Consider the following 19,929-nt stretch of genomic DNA (forward strand, 5'->3'; position numbering starts at 1 on the left):
GCTATACTAAGAGCACAGTACCCAGGGGAACATGATACATTCTAATGTTAAACTCTAGTAGCTTCAACTATTACATAATATATTATTATTCACCCGATTCAAAGGCAACTCCTCATTTTTAGAAAGAGGAATGAAAAACCTTCGCTCTGTAAGTGGGTCTTTTCTGCTCAGATGGCTCAGAACCCTCTGGAATGCTTCAGGGCCTTTGAAGAGGGAGGAGGGAGTCAGGATGCAGCTGTCAGTCCCACTTCTGCACTGGAAAAAAGGGAATGTTTGAAGACGTATGCAATGGGTGACTTCCATGGTGGAAAACCAAATCATCCTCAAAAGGAAGGAACCTGTTTTATAACCCAGGAGGGAGAGAAGCTGTCAGCTTTAAATTCATTCACTTTCAGTATTTAGGCTGCCCAGGCCTGTGTGTAAAAGTTAGGACATTTTAGGCAAGGGCCTGCAAGAAAAGGGTGCTCACTTCAGAAAGGAAAAGGTGGCCTGGCCTGGGGTCTGTGCCCTGGACTGTTCAGGGACTGCTTTGTCCAAGCTACTCTGACCTTCTCTCCCAGCGCTCAGCAGCCTCAAAACCCCACCTGCACATCTACCCCCAAGAGTTCCAGGTGTAGCCCTAAAGCAAGCACCTCTGTACCTAGACACAGCATCACACAGGCATGCTTCCAATGTCATTCACTTTATTTTTTAATTCATAATAGAGAAGCTTATTATGCAATGCAAATGTTATACATACACTTAAACATATCCACTTATGTTTAGTAACTTAGATTGAGTGTCTTTAGAAATAGAATAGGGACTTCCTGGGTGGCGCAGTGGTTGAGAATCTGCCTGTAAATGCAGGGAACGCGGGTTCGATCCTAAACCCGTGTGCCATAATTACTGAAGCCTATGCGCCTACAGCCTGATCTCTGCAACAAGAGAAGCCACTGCGGTAAGAAACCCACACGCCACAACGAAGACCCAATGCGGACAAAAATAAATAAATTTATTTTTTAAAAAAAGTAGAAGAGACATTCAAGTGATGACTTAAAAGGTCATTGTGGAGGGATGCTCTTGACCCAAAACTGAGCACAAAAAGCAAGCTGTAGAACAAAATGTATAGTGTGATCCAAAACTATATATAAAGACCTGTGATACCAACTATCTGTACATCCTTGAACAAGTCATTTCAACCATCTGGGCTATACCTTTCTCAATTTTAAGATGACAAGATTGAATTTCATCATTTCTGACACTTTCTAGCTTTAAAAATCTCTGATTTCATCCAGGAGCAAAAGAGGATTCCTGTTTCCCCTAAACTATGTACCTGCTCTATACCCAAATAAATCCTGCTTCCGTTAATAAGAAAAAGAGGAGTGATCTGCTATGTCTATCAGATAGTGCCATATATACTTTATTCATTTTTACCCCTTAGAGTGGTACAGTAAGGAATGTTAGTGTGATAGACATTGATGATGCTCACCAATGTTTATGATTCTCCTCCTTTTAGCCTCAGAAAGGGATTGCAATTCCATGCCTCTTGAGATCAAGTCATATGACTTGTTTTGATCAATGAAATTTAAGTATGTGTGATATGTTACTTCTGGGCAGAGGGCATTTAATTACCATCCTAATTGCCACTGTTCTCTTTGTCTTCCTTGGCAATGTGTGGTAGCTGGTGTTGAAATGGAAGTATAAACCTGAGCCATCCCATGAAAGACAGCTTCCCGGGGAGTCTTCCAGGAAGACTGGAAGCAGAAAATGAATGAGAAATAAACCTTTGATGTTTTATGTCACTGAGATTGTATTTTTACAGCACCTGAGCTTAATATACTGGCTACAGCTGGTCAAATGGGATTATCCCCATTTTTTTTTTTCTGATGTGACTAGCCACAAAAATGTAACTCACTCAGTTCTACCTTCTAGGCCACCCCCACTCCAACTTAGACCTTCTTACTTTTTTTTTCAGTTACTATAGTAAAAGCAATCTTATCTATTTAAGGAGAAAGTGCCAGCCAAATAGTGTGCTCCAAAGACATCAGATTCCATGAGCATTTATTAAACACCGATTATGTTCCAAAGACATTATGCTTTCATATATGTTGTTACACTTTAACCTCACACGATATCCCTGGGGAGGGAGATACAGATATTACCATTCTACAGAAGAAGAATCTAACTCATAAAGTAGTTAAATGAATTCTTCAAGACAAACCAGCTAGCAAATGTAGAAATGAAACACAAATCCAGGTTGTTTGGCTCTCTTTTCAGTATGCTTTTCACAATGCTACGCTACAGGATTAGGAAGTCAATTCAATTAAAGGGAAGTAGGTCCAACTGATATACTACTTTAAAAGATGTGATGGGTGAAAGTAAATAATACTGAGTTTAGGCAAATATATTCAAAGCTGAAATGCATGTACTAGTGGTATATATTGGGTAGTATCTAATAGGGTGTTCAATAGTATTGAATTGGACCTCTGCTTCTGGGAAGATGGAGTAGATGTACCTAAAAAAAGTCTCTAATTTCAAACGCTAAAGAATTTACCCATTCCACAAATAGGTATTGAGTGCTTTATCAAGTGCCAGACATTGACCTTGACTCTAAGTATATGGTAGTGAACAAAACAGACAAAGGCCCTGCTCTCCTGGAGCATATTCTAATGGGAGAGGGGGTAGTCAGTTGGTGATACATACAATAGGGAAAAAATACAGCAGTAAACAATTAAACAAGTGAACATATGGTACTCCAGTTGGTGATGAGTACAATGGGGAAAATAAAGCAGGAGAGCGGGATTAGGAGATGGTGGAGGAGTGGGGTTATACCGAATGATCAAGGAGACCTCACTGATAAGGTGGTATTTGAGTAAAGACAATGATGAAGCATGATGTAGATATCTGTAAGAATGAACGTTTCAGAAACGGTAAATAACATATAAACCTGTAGCAGAAGTATAACTGAAGAGTTCAAGGAAGCAAAGGAGAGCAGTAGATGAGGTTAGAGAGGCACTGAGGAGCAAGATCATGTAGTGCCTTGTAGAACATTACAAAGGCTTTAGCTATTACTTTAAATGCAAGAGGGTAGCGATTGCATGGCTTCAAGAAAAGAAGTGACAGATACAACACACATTGGCTGTTATGGTGAGAATGGACTGTCGGGTGTCATGGGTGGGTGCAGGGAGAGCAGTCAGGAGGCTGCTGCAGTAATTCAAGTGAGAGGATGGTGGCATGGACCAAGATGCTAGTAGTAGAGTACTGAGAAGTGTTCAGATTGTTGGATTTCTTTTGAAAGGAGAAGCAGGATTTCCTGAGGTTTCATATATTTGAGGAACCTCTGTCAAGGATCTGTGAAAACACATTTGCTCTGAGTCCTTGTAGAGCTGGGTGGGCTGTGACTGTGCCTTGGCCTTAGGGAAATCAGTGATGGTAGGGCCTATTAGGACTTTAGCTCTGGAGATCACAGGCCTTTTCTTTCCCTGGAAGCTCCTGAGCCCACGTTGCTGTCAAGGTGGGGCCAGGGGAAGAGGAAAGTTATGGCCTGAAGAGAGTCTCCTGCCACTGCTGTTACACCGTGGGATGAGGGGTCATTTATCCTGAGGGCCTTGGCTCCATCTGACTTTGCAGTTCTTCCAGTCTCCCACTGAGCTTTGAAGGTCTCTCTGCACAGAAAAATACAGCTCTGTATCCACTGCAAAAAGGAACCCCATCACCAGGCAGAAAGTGATTTGATACCAAGGTGGAACGATGAATAGAATTGCCGGACCTAATAGGAGAGGCAGAGGGATGGGAAAAATGACAGCTGTTAAGACAGAAATTTGGAATAAACGTTCAGGTCCCCAGTGAGGAGCCTTTGTGAAGTCACCGAAGCCAAAGGCTTAGGCGAAGGCCCAGAGCAGACAGCTAACCCCGGAAGGCTTCAGAGGATCTATCCTTCATCTCTCTGCCTTTCCAAAGAAAGCACTGGCTCAGCATTTCCCAAAGGATGACCTCAGGCACATCTGTTCTGCAGGACATTAATAGAAGTTATAAAGGAAAAATGTTTTGTGGTTACTTGGGTTTAGCAAATGCCTTATGAAACTTAGTTTAAAAGTTCCGTTTAAGACAGGACTTCTTGAAGCCTTTAATATGAATTATGAATATAAAAGGAGAGGAACAGAGTATGTAGTGTGTTCTGCATTAATTTGATCACAGAACCCTTCGTTCTGAAAGGCCTCTCAAGGAGTTATGTGATTGGGGAACAGCCTTTGGGAAACATTGAACTAGGGAATCCACAGACCACATCAACAGATCTTCACTCACCACCTCCTCTGAGCCCAGGACTGGGTATTCACTAACCAACATTAGTCTGGCATAAATAGCTTGTGATGCTCTCTGAAAGGGTATGATATGGATTCCACAATGTACAATTTCTCAAGAACAGGCAGAAGCCTCTTTCTTTGTACGTAGAGAGAGATTCTCGTGCCAACGTGGCCGCTTTGAGCTAAGATTTGATCCTACGCTGAGAGGTTCAGTAGGGAGACACAAGCAAGCATTAGACACCTAGAGGGACATATGATAAAGTGGTTTGAATAAGGTGGAAAAGAGGGAGAGCGGCAATGTCTGGTGGATGGATATGGAGGATGAAAAGGTGGCTTCTGTCCCCTAAGAGTTAAAACTCCAAATGAATGACACCCATTTCTATAATCCCTGAGAAATGGACTGGAACAGAGCTGCAAATTCACACAGCAATTAGGTCAAGCTAGGACTTTCCCGTTGATGTCAAACAGGCATACTCGTGAGAACAAAGGTTCTGAAGTACAAAAAAAGATCAGGAATCCTCTCACTACCTATCTTTCCAAGGTATAAAGCTCCTTGAACAGCATTGGTTCCCACCTTGGACAGTGATGGTCACAGGCTGTGATGAGAACAGTGCCCGCCCGATAAATCCCGTGCAGTGGTACTCGCCACTGTGACTGAGGTTTGCTTGTGGGATAGAGAAGTTGGAACGCAGATAGGAAAACGTCTTGGATTTTCCATTCTGGAAGAATACGACCTTATTCAGAGGGCTGTTTTTCCAGCTGTGGCACCTCAGCACGATGGGCTCCCCTTCCTGGAACACGAGGCTAGGGGTCTGGAGCAGGAGCCAGTCTGAAAGACACAAAGGGACCACAGGACTCAGGCGGTCTTGACTCAAATCCGAGACCCAGACCATCCTTACTGGTGGGCCACTGTGTGTGGAGGGAAGAGCTTAAGTTTGGAATCAGACACCCCTGGTCTGTAATTCTGGCTCCATCACGTATGAGCTCTGTGATCTTGGGCGAATAATTTAAGTCTTCTGGGCCTCCGTTTCCTCGTATGTGAAAATAGTCACAATAATCCCATTAGCTATCTACAGTAGTTCCTGGCACATAGGAGGTGCTCAGGATATGCTTGTCTTCCCTTTCCTGTCCTGCCCAACAGGCCTCTGCAGGAAGGATACAGGAGACCCAATAGTACACTCCCTTCCCTGAGGGAGGGAGGGAGGGAAGGATCCAGTCTGACATAGGAGACAACATGTGAGGGGGACACAACAGAGTCAAGTGTCTTTGGGGAAAGTCACGGACATCTAACAAATATTAGCTTATTTGGTGCATGTTAGTAAATGTGGAATTTCACTTCAGCGGGGACTTTGTCTAAAGGCAGCAGTGACATGGGTGGGCCATTAGCCTGCTGTGTACTCTTTTCCTCCGATTTTCATCCTTTTACTGAGGAAAGAGATATTTAATTTCTTTGTCGTATAGGGAATAGAGGCTAAGGTGGGTACTTATAATCTGACCTCAGCCCACGCACTCCTTTTTCCTAAAGCTATAAAACAGAGTAGAGTTGGAATTGGAAAGAAAGGGTAGAAAACAATAGATACGTTGGAAGGGAGCCGGGACATGAGAAAGAAATGACAACAGCCACACGTGTGCTAGTCAACCACGCTTAGCCCCTTCAGCAGATCGGAATGATGCCAAAAAAGTCTCTACACTGGCTGCTGAGCCTGCCACAAATGCAGGTGAAAATGTTCAATACTGAGGGAGGGAGTGACAATGAAGAGAAAACTCTGGGCCACGGCTACAGTGGGACAATCCAGAGGGAAGGTGGGGAGCACCAGATCTTGTGACTTGGGTCACACAAGCTAGAAAACCCCACCTCTCCCACTGGGGAGGCACCCTCTGCGTTCCACCCATTTCCTCCCATACCATCCTGTGTATTCCTCCTCTTGAGGAACTCAGGCCCTGGCTAGACATTCCACTCCAGGATTAGGTGAGCAGTCCTGGTTCCCTAGACTGCCTCTTTTATAACGGTTGGATTGGGGTAGGTGGGAATGCTGAGAATTGTGAAGATTTTTTTAAATGAAGTAGAACCCAGAGAAAATGTCAAAGCTGCTTCCATGTAGCACCAGCAACCAATTCTTGCACTTCTCCTCCCTGTCTGGGTAATCCCCTCTACTGAAGGTGCACATCATTAGAATAGCACTTTCTTCTCGGCAAAGTCTCTACTGGTACCAGGTTGTAACCTGGACAGTGGAAGTGCCAGCCTTAGGCTGCTTTGTGCAAGAGGGCCACCTTAGGTCTCCTCGAGGACAATTTCTTGGTGCAGATCTTGAGGGCAGGGCCCAGCTTCATGTTCACGGCACTCACAAGGTGTTCTTTAAGTCAAAAAAGGGCCCTTCCATCCATCTCCTGGGAACAAAACTCCTCTGCAATCTCCTGGAAGCCTAGTAGAGAAGCAATAAACTCATATACCTCCTCTGCACTCCAGTGGCTAAGATTACTGGACAGGAACACAGGGTTGATGCCATGAATCCTGGTGTAGGCACAGCTGTATGGAGGTTCCCTGGGTCACATTCCCCATGTCCAGCTCTCACCGATAAAGGCCCAGGGACATTGGAGAGAGTCCTGTACCATGACTGGAATTCTCTGAACCCCAGCTAGAGTCCTCTTGACCCCTGTGGCACTTGCCCTGGATCTTAGCATGGGTGATGGCAGAGGAGCTGCAGCTGGGTCCGCACTGGTGAACACAAGCATAGTGGGCTTCCTGAAACTCTTTCATGTTTCTCCTCTTCAACCAGAACTGGCAGCTACAGTTCACACTCTACCTTTTAGTACAAGTCATGGAGCAGAAACTCGTGGAGTCACAAAACTGTTCTCCAGGAATGTACTTCCCACAGTGCTGGAACTTCAGGAGATTTGTCTTCTTGACTCCTCAGCAGATGGGCTGTCCCCTCCCCAGGGGCCACCTGACTGATTCTCATTCAGCCCTGTCGGGAGGCCAGTCTGTAGTGGCTTTTCAGTAATGGAGAACAACACACTGGGACAGGTTCTGCTCCGTCCTGGATACCAAAGCCCTCGATCACGTGGGTGAGCATCTGGGGCTTCACAATGGCTTGTGGAGGTTTGTTTGAGTCACCATTTATCTGGACCCCATGGCTAGTGTAGGAGGAGGTGCTGATGGGCAGGGGCCACGGCTGCTAATTCACTGCTTGGTGAATTAGCATTCCCACTGGTCACTAGTTCAGCTTCTTCTCCAAGCCTGCTCTCCTCCTCCGTGGCCTTGGGGCTCTCTGCTACTGGAGAAGCCCTGGCAGGAGCACGGAACCCAATGTGAACACATCATCGCCCTCCTCTTTGCATTTGGCAGCCAACGTCTGGGTTTGCCCGGCAGGTGCACGGACTGCATGCAGAAGACAACAGGGACCTGGACTGTGGTGGCTCAGGGGCAGTGAGACTTTTGGCTGCTGCTGGACCAGCTGGAGAGGTGTAGCTGTGGGGAGGGGTACCTGGGCTGACGGTGCTGGAGCTGTTGCCAGTGGTAGATAACAATCTGCTGCCTCATCACCACCTGTTTCTCCAAGAGCTGGATCTGTTGCTGTTGCTAAATCAGTGAATGGGGCTGGATCTATGTGTGGTGACTGAGCTAATGAGAGTCTGGCTGGGAGCAGGTGCAGCTGTCCTGTCTTGCTGACCACTCCCACCTGCTTCTGTCTTCTTGGCCACTGCACTAGCTGCCCTGGATCAGTCACTGTTTGGGATGCAGGCAAGGGCTCCACCACTGCTGTGCCTTTCCTGGGATAGCTCCAAGCACCACCTATTCCTGAGGAGGGTCACTGACCCAAAGGCCAAGGTGGGTGGCCACTTCCGCCTGGACCCATGTACCTTAGAATGCTATTCCCACTGCCCCCACCAGCTGCACTAAGGCTAAAGAACTGGCCTGAGGCCCTAGAGGGAGCCTGAGCCACAGCTAGGGCCTGGCTAGAGGCCTAGGGGAGGCTAGAGAAACAGGGGAATAGCGTTCTGGGTGGAGCTTCGGGCTGAGCCTGTTGTCCCTCAGTGCCAAGTTCTTTACCTGAACTGCATCTACGTGGACTCCAGCAGCCTGAGCAGACAGCCCCTCCTGCTGGACGACTGCCACTGTCCTAATAGGCATCAGGATGCGTTGAGAAGCTAGAGGCACATTCTGGGCCAAGGTCTGGTTTACCTGGAATAGGTTTCCCAGCTGTGGTCTTAGATGCATCTGGGCCCGGGACAGGTTGAGGGGGAGGAGGTGGCGTTCCCCAGTAGCACAGATTGGGTCACAGTGGTAACACTGGGAGAGCTCACTCTGGGATTGGCTGCTGAGCTGGGAGGCTGATGCAGTGGCCAGATTGACTGAGGCCGGGGTGGCGCTCAGCTGCTGCGTCGTGCTGGTGTCTGGGGGAGCTGGCCTGCTGACTAGCAGCAGTTGCGGCCACTAGATGGCAGCCAGGCTGTGCAGCTGGGCCTGCTGAGCTGCTGCTGGACACGAACTGGTGGAGATACTGAGGCCCACGGAGCTGCCCCTGCAGTGCCTGCTCTGCCTGCTGTTCAGACCGTGGCCCTGAGCTGTCTGGGAACGAGCGCCACCACCTGAGTGGGGACTCCCCTCGGTGCAGTCGGCGTTCTGTTGACTCGAGTCTCCATGACAGTGGCCCAGGGTCCCCACGGCTGGCGCTCTGGCTCCAGGCCTTCACATCTAGCTCGTCACCTAGGTCCTTCAGGGCGGCGTCCACCTCATGGGCCAGGGCTCCTTGTCAACGCACCTGCTCAGTCTCGGGGGAGGGATCCCTCACCTCCACCCCTTCCTAGAGAGGCAGGAGCACTGAGGTTGAGGCCCTGCCAGGCCTCTGGGGCTTCCTTCCAGGACTGTCTTTTCCTGCTGAGCACAGAGAGTAGAGATTGCAGGCCTGGAGCTGCAGGCCCACCGGGCCTAGATACCTTTGAGGAGAATTTGAGAATTGGGTGAGGGAAGGGGACTAAGTGAAGAATAGCAATGACAATATTCATCATAATCACACTGCAGCTTTTCTCTATGGAGAACGTATTTCTTGCCAGGAGCTTTGGAGGATCATTGATCGGTTCAGCAAACATTTATTAAGCCCTGTCCTGTGCCTGGGGCTGGATATAAAAGGTGGTTAAGACACAACTTTCACCTCAAGTTGCACAGAGAGCAGGGGGCCAGGGAAATGCTGATTCTCACTGGAACCTGATGGGGGAGGCAGTAGTATCTCCACTGAGCAGATGAGGAAACTGAAGCTCAAAGGTAAATGAAATCATCATGTTTACATGGCTAGTAATTTCCAGGGTTAGGATTCAGTTGTGGTCTGTCTGTGCATTCGACTCTGCCATAAAAATGGAAGGATTTCTGTGAATTAGGGATTTCCTTCTGCTTCTCTCATACCCAGCTGCCTGTCAGTGGCCTTGTCACCTTCTTGCTCAATCAGCACCGAGACAAAAGAGCCCAACATATTCTGAGAAATCTCTTAGGAACTTCCACCTCACCACACATACTAAGCAATGGGGTGCGTGAAAAGGGAAATGAGTGGACAAAAGCCCCTTCAAACAACTCACAGCCATGCTTCCCAGTAAGCAGGCAATTCCCCTTTCTGAAAAACCTCTCCCATATAAGCAGATTCCTTCTATCCTTGATCTCCCAGACTCTCCCAGGCCTTCCTCCACTGACCGGAAATCACATCCAGATGCACAGGGTCGCTGAGGCTGGTCTGCTCTCTCTGACACCTGTAGTCTCCGCTGTCATTGCTGCTGGCCTTAAAGCTATAGCTGGGCTGGTTCTGGCTCTGGATGGAGCTCCCATTATGGAACCACTGGGTGAGGTTGCCTTCATACAAGTTGGTCCCCTGACACATCAGCGTCACGTCATCCTCCTTGAGCACATTGATCCACGCAGGCTGAATGTTCACCACAGCCTTCGGGAGACCTGCTGAGGGGCAGAGAGAGAAGGCAGCGTGAGGAAAGGGACCCCAAGGGCCTAAGCAGACCCCAAATCGCAGATGATGGAAAACTGTGGCCATGCTGGAGACATCAAGAGAGGAACCCAACGCAGAACTGTTCTGCAACTAAAGGCAATTCCTGCAACTCATGCAGCCCACACAGGGGCCCCCAGGAACCCAGGTTCTCTCAGGGAGCTTGGCTCCTACTCAGGGGAGAGGACGAGAGGTAGGGGAATGGGAGAGGGGGCAAGCAAACACACACACACACACACACACACACACACACACACACACTACACATACATCGTTTGGGGAATCACTTTCCTCCCCTGTAAGCTGAGGCATTTGGACACTAGTGGATAAACTCTCTCCACAGCTGGAAGAAGACAAATGGGGACATCTGGTGGAGGTGCCAGGCTGAGAGTCAGGCATCACGTTTCTGTTCTGACTTCTTCCATTCTTTTTTTTTTTAAGATGTATTTATTTCTAAATAAAAAGAAATAAATACATTAAAAAAATGGAAGAAGTCAGAACAACAAAAAAGTTGTATTTATTTATTTATTTTTGGCTGTGTCGGGTCTTAGTTGCGGCATGAGGGATCTTCATTGTGGTGCAGGATCTTTCCTTGTGGTGCACGGGCTTCTTTCTAGTTTTGGTGTGTGGGTCTTTTTTTCTCTAGTTGCAACGCGCAGGCTCCAGGGCACGTGGGCTCTGTAGTTTGTGGCCCGTGGGCTCTAGTTGAGGCACGGGCTTAGTTCCCTGACCAGGGATCGAACCTGAGTCCCCTGCATTGTAAGGCAGATTCTTTACCACTGGACCACCAGGGAAGTCCCCATTCTTTATCCTTTAGAATAGACCTGTCCTGACACCCAAGCACAGAGGAGTCTCTGTGGCCTCAGAAGAAAAAGAAAGAGGAGAAAGGCTGGCAGGCCAGTCTAGGGAGCCCTGCGTTCATTGGCCCAGGTAGAGCCCCACCCCACTACCAGTCCTGGGAGGTGGAGAGGTTAGTGGTGCAGAGAAAGCAGTGCCCAGCAGTGTTCATCCCACCAAGCTGCAACCGGTGGTATCTCCTATTTGTGTCCAAGGGAACAGGCCCTGAAGCCTTCAGATACATGCAAAGTAAAAGATTTATCAATGCAGACATAAAGTGAGGAAAATACAACAGCAGCAGAGCAAATTAACTAACGTGTCAGATATGTTATGGGGATAACATAAGCAGATCATGTGATTTTGTATGCAACTGAAACTAAAACGGCCTGGGCTTGTGATTTAGTTTGGAAAGAGGAAGGCGACTGAGACAGAGGACAGTTATATTCTGTGACAGAATCTGTGAGGCCTCACCATAACAGAAGCATAAGGGCTGAGGCACCTGTGCCCCATGGCTGTCCATCCCCGGCTTCCCTGGGAGGAAGGAAAGGGGAGGACACAGCAGGGGGTGGGGCAGGGCATCTTGTGGGAGCAATTACTCTTTCCTGGCTCTACCTCGGTCCTGGGTTGCTGGTGCACCCAGAGCACCTCCAGACAGGGTGCAGGGAGCAGAGACAGAGGGTAGCTGGGGGAGGGAGAGGATGTGGTGAGCAGTTACCAGGTTTCCCAACAACAGGAGCTGTAAAAGAGAAAGCAAAGATCAGCCTGGTGTTTAGATATGATGATTCATCATTATAAATAATCACCTCCTTGCAAATCCCCTTAACTCTCTTGACGGTCTCTGTCTGCATTATGTTCAACTGGGTTTCCATGTCTTTACTTGTTCAGCTGTGTGTTAACGAAATTACGACAGAGGGGCCAGGTTGGTATCTCTATAAATTTACTGTCTCCATATTCAGAAAGACTAAATTGCCATTCTGACACTTCAGTCAATTTGCTCTGCTGCGCTTGGTCTTTTCTTCACTTCTGTCTGCAGTGCAAGGAGGCATGCATGATTCCTCTGGTCCCACAACTGATTCTAGAATTGCCTGGCTTATGTATTCTCTGATCCCCTTTCCCTGGATAACCCAGACCCTCCTGTGCTTTTTCCCAGGGGAATCTCCTTTCACATAAAGAGAATACGCTTCTGCTGCCTGAAGTGGTTTCAGGGGCACAGAGAACAGCCACTGCCCCCAACCACAATGTGTTCCCCCCACCTCCTATTTGCCTAAGACAGCATTAGCCCTCCCGCCTAAGATATGGTCCCAGTGAAACACAAATTTCTAAGGAAGGTAAACACCTTGGCCACTCATTAGTCCTTCAAGTCTAGGTCACTAGACTTTTTTCACAGCTGGCTCTGCTCTGGGGGGTGGCAGAGCACCAGGGACCTCGGTGCCCAGTGAAATTGGGCAAAAGACTTTAAAAAAATGAATTCTTCCGGGCTTCCCTGGTGGCGCAGTGGTTAAGGATCCACTTGCCAATGCAGGGGACACGATTTCGAGCCCTGATCCGGGAAGATCCCACATGCCGCGGAACAACTAAGCCCGTACGCCACAACTACTGAGCCCGCGCGCCTAGAGCCCATGCTCTGCAACAAGAGAAGCCACTGCAATGAGAAGCCTATGTACCACAACGAAGAGTAGCCCCCGCTCTCCACAACTAGAGAAAGCCCGCGTGCAGCAAGAAAGATCCAACTCAGCCAAAAATTAATTAAAAAAAAAAACTCTGCTAATTTCATAATTTGCCAAGGCCAGGAAGGTTGTCAGAATCTGATTTTCATCAGCCTGCCTTCACCCTCCTGACTTTCCTGACGTGCTTCCCGCGCCAGCCCTCATCCTTGCCCAAAGCTCAGCCCCAACCGAGGTGGCAGCAGCTGAGTTAGAAAAGCATGCCTGCCTCTGTCCCTGCTCCACCGTCCCTCCTGGGACCCTGCCTCACCCAGGAATAGCAGAGCCGTCCACAGTAGCATGTGGCCCAAAGGATGGCAGGATGTGCAGTCAGCTCGGTCACTCCTGGCAGCAGGGAGGGCTAGGAATGAGGGCATCCCCATCACCTCCTGGAGAGAGCAGGTTGGCTCTGACAGCCCAGCACGGCAGACACAGACTTCTCTCGAGGCTTGACAGATTCCACCCCAGAGAACAGACAAATTCTGGAGTCCAAAAGAGGAAGTGAAAAGAAGTGTTGTTTTTGTCATTGGCCCCTTTGCTGGGGCCTCTCTCCCAAAAGCTCTCTCAGGAAGCAAGCTGTAATATTCAAGAAAATGACATTGTAAAACCTGTTCTTACACTTTGTGGTCTTCAGAAACCTCAACAGCCCCACTCCTTTGGCCAAGGCTTTTCTATTGGCCCCATTCTACCCCACCTCCCACCCCCAATCTTCCTCTAGCCCTTATCTGATTTTTAGGTGAAAAAATTTCTTTAACCACTGAAAAGACTTCAGTGAGCTGACATCAACACTTTAAAGGTTAATTTATATAATGGGACCCACACATTGGAGCCACCCCAGTGGACCAGACCACATCACAAATCCAAACCTAAGTCAGCCTGCACTTAACAGGAAAAACCTGTCCAGGGATGTAACATACACCAATCACAATCCTCCAACTCAGCTTTACTTAGCTTACTTTACTCTAGAAATCAGGACCTGTTAGTCTTATAAGGAAATTCCCAACCTCCTAGCCAGTCATGCCCTGTCTCCACATTGCCTCTGCTAAAGCTCTATAAAACTTGGTCTTGCCCAAATCCCTTGGGAAGAGTTCTCCACTGCTTATGAGGAACTGTACTACCTCAATCCATGGCTTGTTTTCCCTTGAATAAAGGATATCAATCTTGTAACTAAATTGTTTTAGTTTTGTCATTGGACAGGTCAGGCATATCTTATTTTATTGTGCTAACTTAACGGCGCTTTGCAGATATTGCATTTTTTACAAATTGAAGGTTTGTGGCAACCCTTGTTGAGTAAGTCTATTGGTACCATTTTTCCCAACTGCTTTTGGCTCACTGTGTCTCTGTGTCACAAAGTGACACATTGGTAATTCTCATAATATTTTGAACTTTTTCATTATTATTGTATCTGTTATAGTGATCTGTGATCAGTGATCTTTGATGTTACTATTTAAATTGTTTTGGTATTTTCAGCAATAAGATCATCGTAAATTAAGGTGTGTATATTGTTTTATAGACATGGTGCTGTTGCACACTTCATAGACTGTGGTATAGTGTAAGCATAGCTTTTCATACGTGCTGGGAAACCAAAACATTTGTGTGACTCGTTTTATTGCAATATTGGCTTTATTGCAGTGGTCTGGAAGCGAACCTGCAATCTCTCCAAGGTATAGCCTGTATTGTCAATGAGGTGTGATGTGAAAACAGCCACTCCAAACAGCCATTTGGAGTTCAAGTTTGTTTGTTCTAATCCTTTTAGGTGGAAATTTGGAGTGTGAGAGACTTCAGATATTTCATGGTGAGATCTAGTAGGCCACAACATTTGAGTTTATGCCCGATCTCAGCTACAGTGTAAACACCTTCAGGAGGTACTGACAGATCTCAGGAACAGTGCTCAAGCTGTCAGAAACAGTAAGTCTGGTTGAACTAGGGTGAATTATTTAAACGAGGGAAAATAATAGGTGCCCCTGAAGCAAAAAAATGCATGATGGCAGCCATTAGGAGACTCACAAAGCTTGAGGTAAATCCACAGCATACACTGCTGGGGGACTTGGGAAATTGAATTAAGACAATAAATTTGGACTATTTTGACCAAAAGCACATCAAAATCTATGTAGGCACGTCAAACTATTGAAAGACATTACAGCATCTGCCACTATAAAGAGATATTCTCGTTAAAGGAATAAAGATCTACTACTATGGGAATCTTGAAAACCAAAGCAGCAAAATTGGTGGCCACAGATCAAACACTTAAATGCTGTCAGAGAGCTCACCACCTCACTCTCTCAGACTCCTGGGGTAGGATAAGTTGGTCAAGGAATTGTTTAGATCAACAGTAGGTCACATGCCAACCTCATGAAAATTTCCATGTAACAAGGTACACTTTTTGTTTTTAATTAATTAATTAATTTGTTGGCTGCGTCGTGTCTTAGTTGTGGCACACAGGATCTTTCGTTGCAGTGACCAGGCTCTTCATTGCGGCACGCAGACTTCTTTGTAGCTGTGGTGAGGGGGCTCCAGAGTGCACGGGCTCAGTAGTTGGAGTATGTGGGCTTAGTTTCCCCATGGCACGTGGGCTCTTAGTTCCCCGACCAGGGATCGAACCCAAGTCCCCTGCATTGGAAGGCAGATTCTTAATCACCGGACCAACAGGGAAGTCCCCAAGGTACACTCTTAAACACCACATTCCCCGGGACTTCCCTGGTGATGCAGTGGTTAAGAATCTGCCTGCCAATGCAGGGGACACGGGTTTGAGCCCTGGCCGGAAAGACCCCACATGCTGTGGAGCAACTAAGCCCTCAAGCCACAACTACTGAAGGCCATGCGCCTAGAGCCTGTGTTCCGCAACAAGAGAAGCCACCACAATGAGAAGCCCATGCACCACAACGAAGAGGAGCCCCCGCTCTCTGCAACTAGAGAAAGCCCGCACGCTGCAACGAAGACCCAACACAGCTAAAAAAAATAAACAAAAAAACAAACAAAAGAAAACACCACATAATCCCCAACCTGGTGGCACATCCCTATTAAGCATTAATTTGGCTCTAAGGGATCCAAGGCTTAGCTACAGAAGTGGGACCCTCAAATATCAAAGAATTAAGCTTGCCACCTTCTGGCACACCTGCTTATTTTATGTCTGATAAATGCGTTCCGAGAAGCTATAGATATCTACAAAAATGGCAACATCTTACTAAGACAACCTAGAATGACAACGGCCATTATAGGGAATCTTCCAGTTAGACAAGATGGCTCATTTAAGAGTGCACTTGAAAGTAAGAGTCCTCAAATCAAACAAACAGAATGGGATACCTATTTTAATTGGTATGCCTCCAAAAGGCTTCAAGAGTCCCAGAGAGCTTCATTGAAAGATTCATTGCAAAAGGGGAACGTAAAAGTAAAGACACAAGAGGTACCTAAAACAAAAGACTACAAGCCTGATGTGACTCCTACTACTCCCCTCTGTCCTCCTTTACCTGAGTACCCACACTCTGCTAATCCTCTATCTGAATTGCCTTTCCACTCTGAAGAGACTATAGAACTGTAAACAAAAGTCTGCCAAGTTAGTGGCCTTACAGATACCCCGTATCTACCCTCAAAGGAAGGTCACCAAATGGCCCCTCTCAGGGTTGGTGAGACTCTGAGGGCGTCTCTGGTAAACTGCTACCAATTATTCCCTTAAACAGCCAAGGGGACACTAAAACTAAGATTAATGGAAACCCTTGTTAAATTCTGAGAGATACCAGAGCTACACTCTAAATACCTCATGCTCCAGAGCCTCCAGAAGGGATCCTGGAAAAACTGGCAGAAGCTGGTGAAGGATGAGAGTTCTTACCACAGTCAGGTCTCCCAGATCTCTGTAGTGCCTGGTCAAGAGAGGAAAATTAAATTTCATGTTGTCCTTTCTTTTCCAAATTCAGGCTTTTTTGATTTTGGTTTTGGGGTGCCTATTGGTTGTCAATTCTTCTCTCCCAGGGACAGCTATTTTCTTCTGTTTGTCTCATTTTGTGTTGAGAACTTGACTTGGCAACCATCAGGTTGGGGCCCCCAAAATATGGCCAGGCAGAAATATGGGTTTGAAGTGTAAGCCCTGACAGTTTTCTTCTTTTTTGCAATACAAGTGGCTGACTTAAGCTTTGATTGCCAAGGCATCCATTTCAAGGGGTAGCCCTTTCAAAGAAGGCTATCTCAGCTAAACACAGTACCAACCACACAAGTAGATAAAGAGCCAGGCCACTTCCACTTACTGAGGCTCCTTTGTTTTAGAGATTTTGGTAGATTTAAATAACTGACCAATTGGTCTACATGGTTTTTGTTTTTTTCCATCCTGTCCTTTAAATTCCTGCTCTTATGTTTTAAATTCACCAATAAAGAGTGAGCCCCCAAAACCCTAGGACCCACCCTCAGCCCCAATAAAAGCAGAACCCCAGGCCCACGTGCACTCTGTCTCCCCATGACCTTGCTGTGTGGCCCCAGGTGTGCTGTGTAATTTCCAGGTGTTATAAGTAATGAGCCTCTGTCTTTTTCAGTTTCCTGATGGTTATTGCTGAAGGGCATCTTGCAATCATTATAAGAACCCCAAGAGCTGGTCCAACCACAACACTGGTTGTTGATAGGCTGAGACTAGCACAAAACAAGGGTGCATCCCATTTATAGCTGTGGTCCTACTGACTGTTGCCAGCTCTCAGGAGAATTACCTAAGTCTTTGTCTTGGCGACTTTTGTGAGTGGCTCTGGATCTTGGGAGAGCTATTATGTTTACATCCTATTTTTTAAGGCCTTCTCCCCTAAGCTAAATAACACTATGTACCCAGGGGGAAGAAAAACGTTCCAAAGAGAAACAGCTATATATATAGAACATAGGATACTTTTTTTTTAAAGTTGAGCAACTCCATCTTTTTTAATATATTTTTATTTATTTTTATTGAAGTATAGTTGATTTACTGACATTTTCTTTTAAGTTCTATTAAGTTGAAGATTTTCTCCTGATATAAAGAAGCAAATTGAAGATAATGCAGTTGGAGGGGTGTGTTGACTGACTTAAAAAAAACTGCACAATATGAGAGCTGCGAGTTAAGTTTTATTGGGGGCAGAATGAGGACTGCAGACTGGGAGACAGCGTTTCAGATAGCTCTGAGAAACTGCTCTGAGGAGGCGAGGGGAGGAGCCAGGATATATAGGAGTTCTGCAACAGAGAGCAGGTAGTTGGAACGTCAAAAGATTATTGTTAATGAAAGAAAACCAGATATCTCAAGTTAAGGAAGTTAGTGCTTTTCTACATATGGGAAGATGCAAGAGTCTGGGCTCACTGAAATCATTCCTTTGATATGCACCTCAGCTATCTGGGGCCAGTATCCTGTGTTTCTACATCCTGAGTTTTCTCGGGGCTCACCACAGGGAGTGGCTGCAGTCTGATGGCTGCTAGATGGCAGGTATTCTTTTCAGCCCTGAGTTTCCCCAGGGCTCATCGGCTCATTGGCTCACATTGGAGGGCTGCAATCATTGATGACTGTGACATCCTTTGTTTACTGATATGGCAGGAAATATTCCATTGATCTGGTGGGTCAGCCCTTTGAGGTATTCAGGTTGCAGTGCATTTCTTTGAGGAATTAAAAACAACTGTTCTTATAAGAACTGTATGTAGCTCAAGAAACAATTTAAAGCACGCTCACGCTGTTTACCAATTCCAAAACCTTCCCATTCATCTCAAAAGCTTGTAAGTATTATAGAATTCTGGATTTAGAAAATAAAATTCCTTGTTGGAGGAACTTGCTTTCTTTCCTTGGTCTTTGAGATGTAAATGTATTACCCAGTCTTCTCTAGGAACTCTTATTTAGCCCATAGCTTTGAAATGCAAATGTCAGTGAGGTAATTCTTATCAGAAAAAGGAAAAGCTATTTGGAAACTAGGCAGATGAAAAATCTTCAGAGTCATCACAAATATTAGTAAAAAGTTATGCCATCTGAGCAGGTAACCTTAACTTATTCCATCTGTCAGAAACACTATTTGGATCCAATTGTTCTTTTTTATAAACTAAAAAGGTGAGTTTTTATAAACTAAAAGTGAGTTTTGCATTATCATAACCCAGCAGGACCCAATGGAGCCTTTCCCGGGACAGGCCCTACCCCCATATCCTCTGCTTTAGCTCCTCTCTGAAGTACCTAGATAACAGTATTTGATGCACATTTCCTAAGTTGTTAGGGGAACCACTGACCAAAACTGCCTGCCCTGGCCAGGCCTGATAGTAACCACTTGCATGAGTTATCTTACAACAGGAGGGCCTGGTAAGGAACTTGGAACTAACAAGCTACCACCAACCGGAAGAATTCAGGAAAGGTCAAAAGGAGAGAGGAGACACCAGTCCACATGTCCTACCAACCTCCCAGAATCTTTCTTGCTGGAGTCCATCTTGGCTGAGCTATGCACGTGTCACCAGGAAGGACCCTGATTCAGAATGATTGGCCAGAGACAACCCAGAAACTAATCCCATCACCATAAAACCCGAGACTGTGAGCCACATGGCATAGCAGTCCTCCTGGGTTCCCTTACACTGCTGCTCTCTGCCCTGGCGCTCCTTTCCAATAGTCTTCTGCTTTGTCAGCATGTGTGTCTCCTCAGACAATTCATTTCCAAGTGTTAAATAAGAGCCCACTCTCGGGCCCTGGAAGGGATCCCCCTTCCTGCAACAGTTTGATTAAAACAGGCACATCTTTAGAGGTATCAGCATTAAATATAATACTTTTGTAACTGAGCAGGACCCTATGGGGCCTTCTTGGGACAGACCCCTCCCCCATATCCTCTGCTTTTAGCTCCTTCCTGAAGTGCCTAGATAATAGTATCTGATGCACATTTCCTGAGTTGTTTTACAGGTGCCAAAACCACCACCAAATGGAAGAAATTAGCTACTTGATGATCATGAGCAGTAGCTTCCAGACCTACTGGCATCTAAAGATTGATAATGTTAACCCCTGTGACACTGTCCTGTTACCTCACCATCGCCAATTAGAGAATTGTGCACAAGCTGATCACATACCCTGCGACTCTACTCCCTCACCTTGCCTTTAAAAATGCTTTGCTGAAACCAGTTGAGGAGTGTGGGCTTTTTGAGCACTAGCTGTCCTGAACTCCTTGC

The 19,929-nt window shown here is 46.5% G+C and overlaps 1 protein-coding gene and 1 pseudogene across 4 annotated transcripts; both read right to left on the reverse strand.

Moving 5' to 3' along the window:
- Positions 1–666: 666 nt before the first annotated feature.
- On the reverse strand, positions 667–14,510 carry FCGR2A (Fc gamma receptor IIa). 3 transcript variants are annotated; one of them, XM_082477974.1, is made up of 5 exons: positions 13,079–14,510; positions 11,820–11,840; positions 9,967–10,224; positions 4,858–5,112; positions 667–3,644 (listed from the first exon to the last, which is right to left on the reverse strand). In XM_082477974.1, exons 1-5 carry the CDS (start codon positions 13,332–13,334, stop codon positions 3,574–3,576), a joined length of 861 nt encoding a protein of 286 aa, XP_082334100.1. In that variant the 5' UTR covers positions 13,335–14,510; the 3' UTR covers positions 667–3,573. The 3 variants fall into 3 exon arrangements, with proteins under 3 accessions (XP_082334100.1, XP_082334098.1, XP_082334099.1); XM_082477972.1 differs by having other exon boundaries at positions 667–3,748; XM_082477973.1 differs by lacking the exon at positions 11,820–11,840 and having other exon boundaries at positions 667–3,748.
- On the reverse strand, positions 6,470–9,751 carry LOC309638533 (polyhomeotic-like protein 1 pseudogene; annotated as a pseudogene). The gene is made up of 2 exons: positions 9,685–9,751; positions 6,470–9,033 (listed from the first exon to the last, which is right to left on the reverse strand). The product of its transcript is annotated as a polyhomeotic-like protein 1 pseudogene (transcript).
- Positions 14,511–19,929: the final 5,419 nt, after the last annotated feature.

This window comes from Balaenoptera physalus (genome assembly GCF_965194825.1).
Source record: "Balaenoptera physalus genome assembly, chromosome: 1".
Classification (NCBI taxonomy): domain Eukaryota; kingdom Metazoa; phylum Chordata; class Mammalia; order Artiodactyla; family Balaenopteridae; genus Balaenoptera; species Balaenoptera physalus.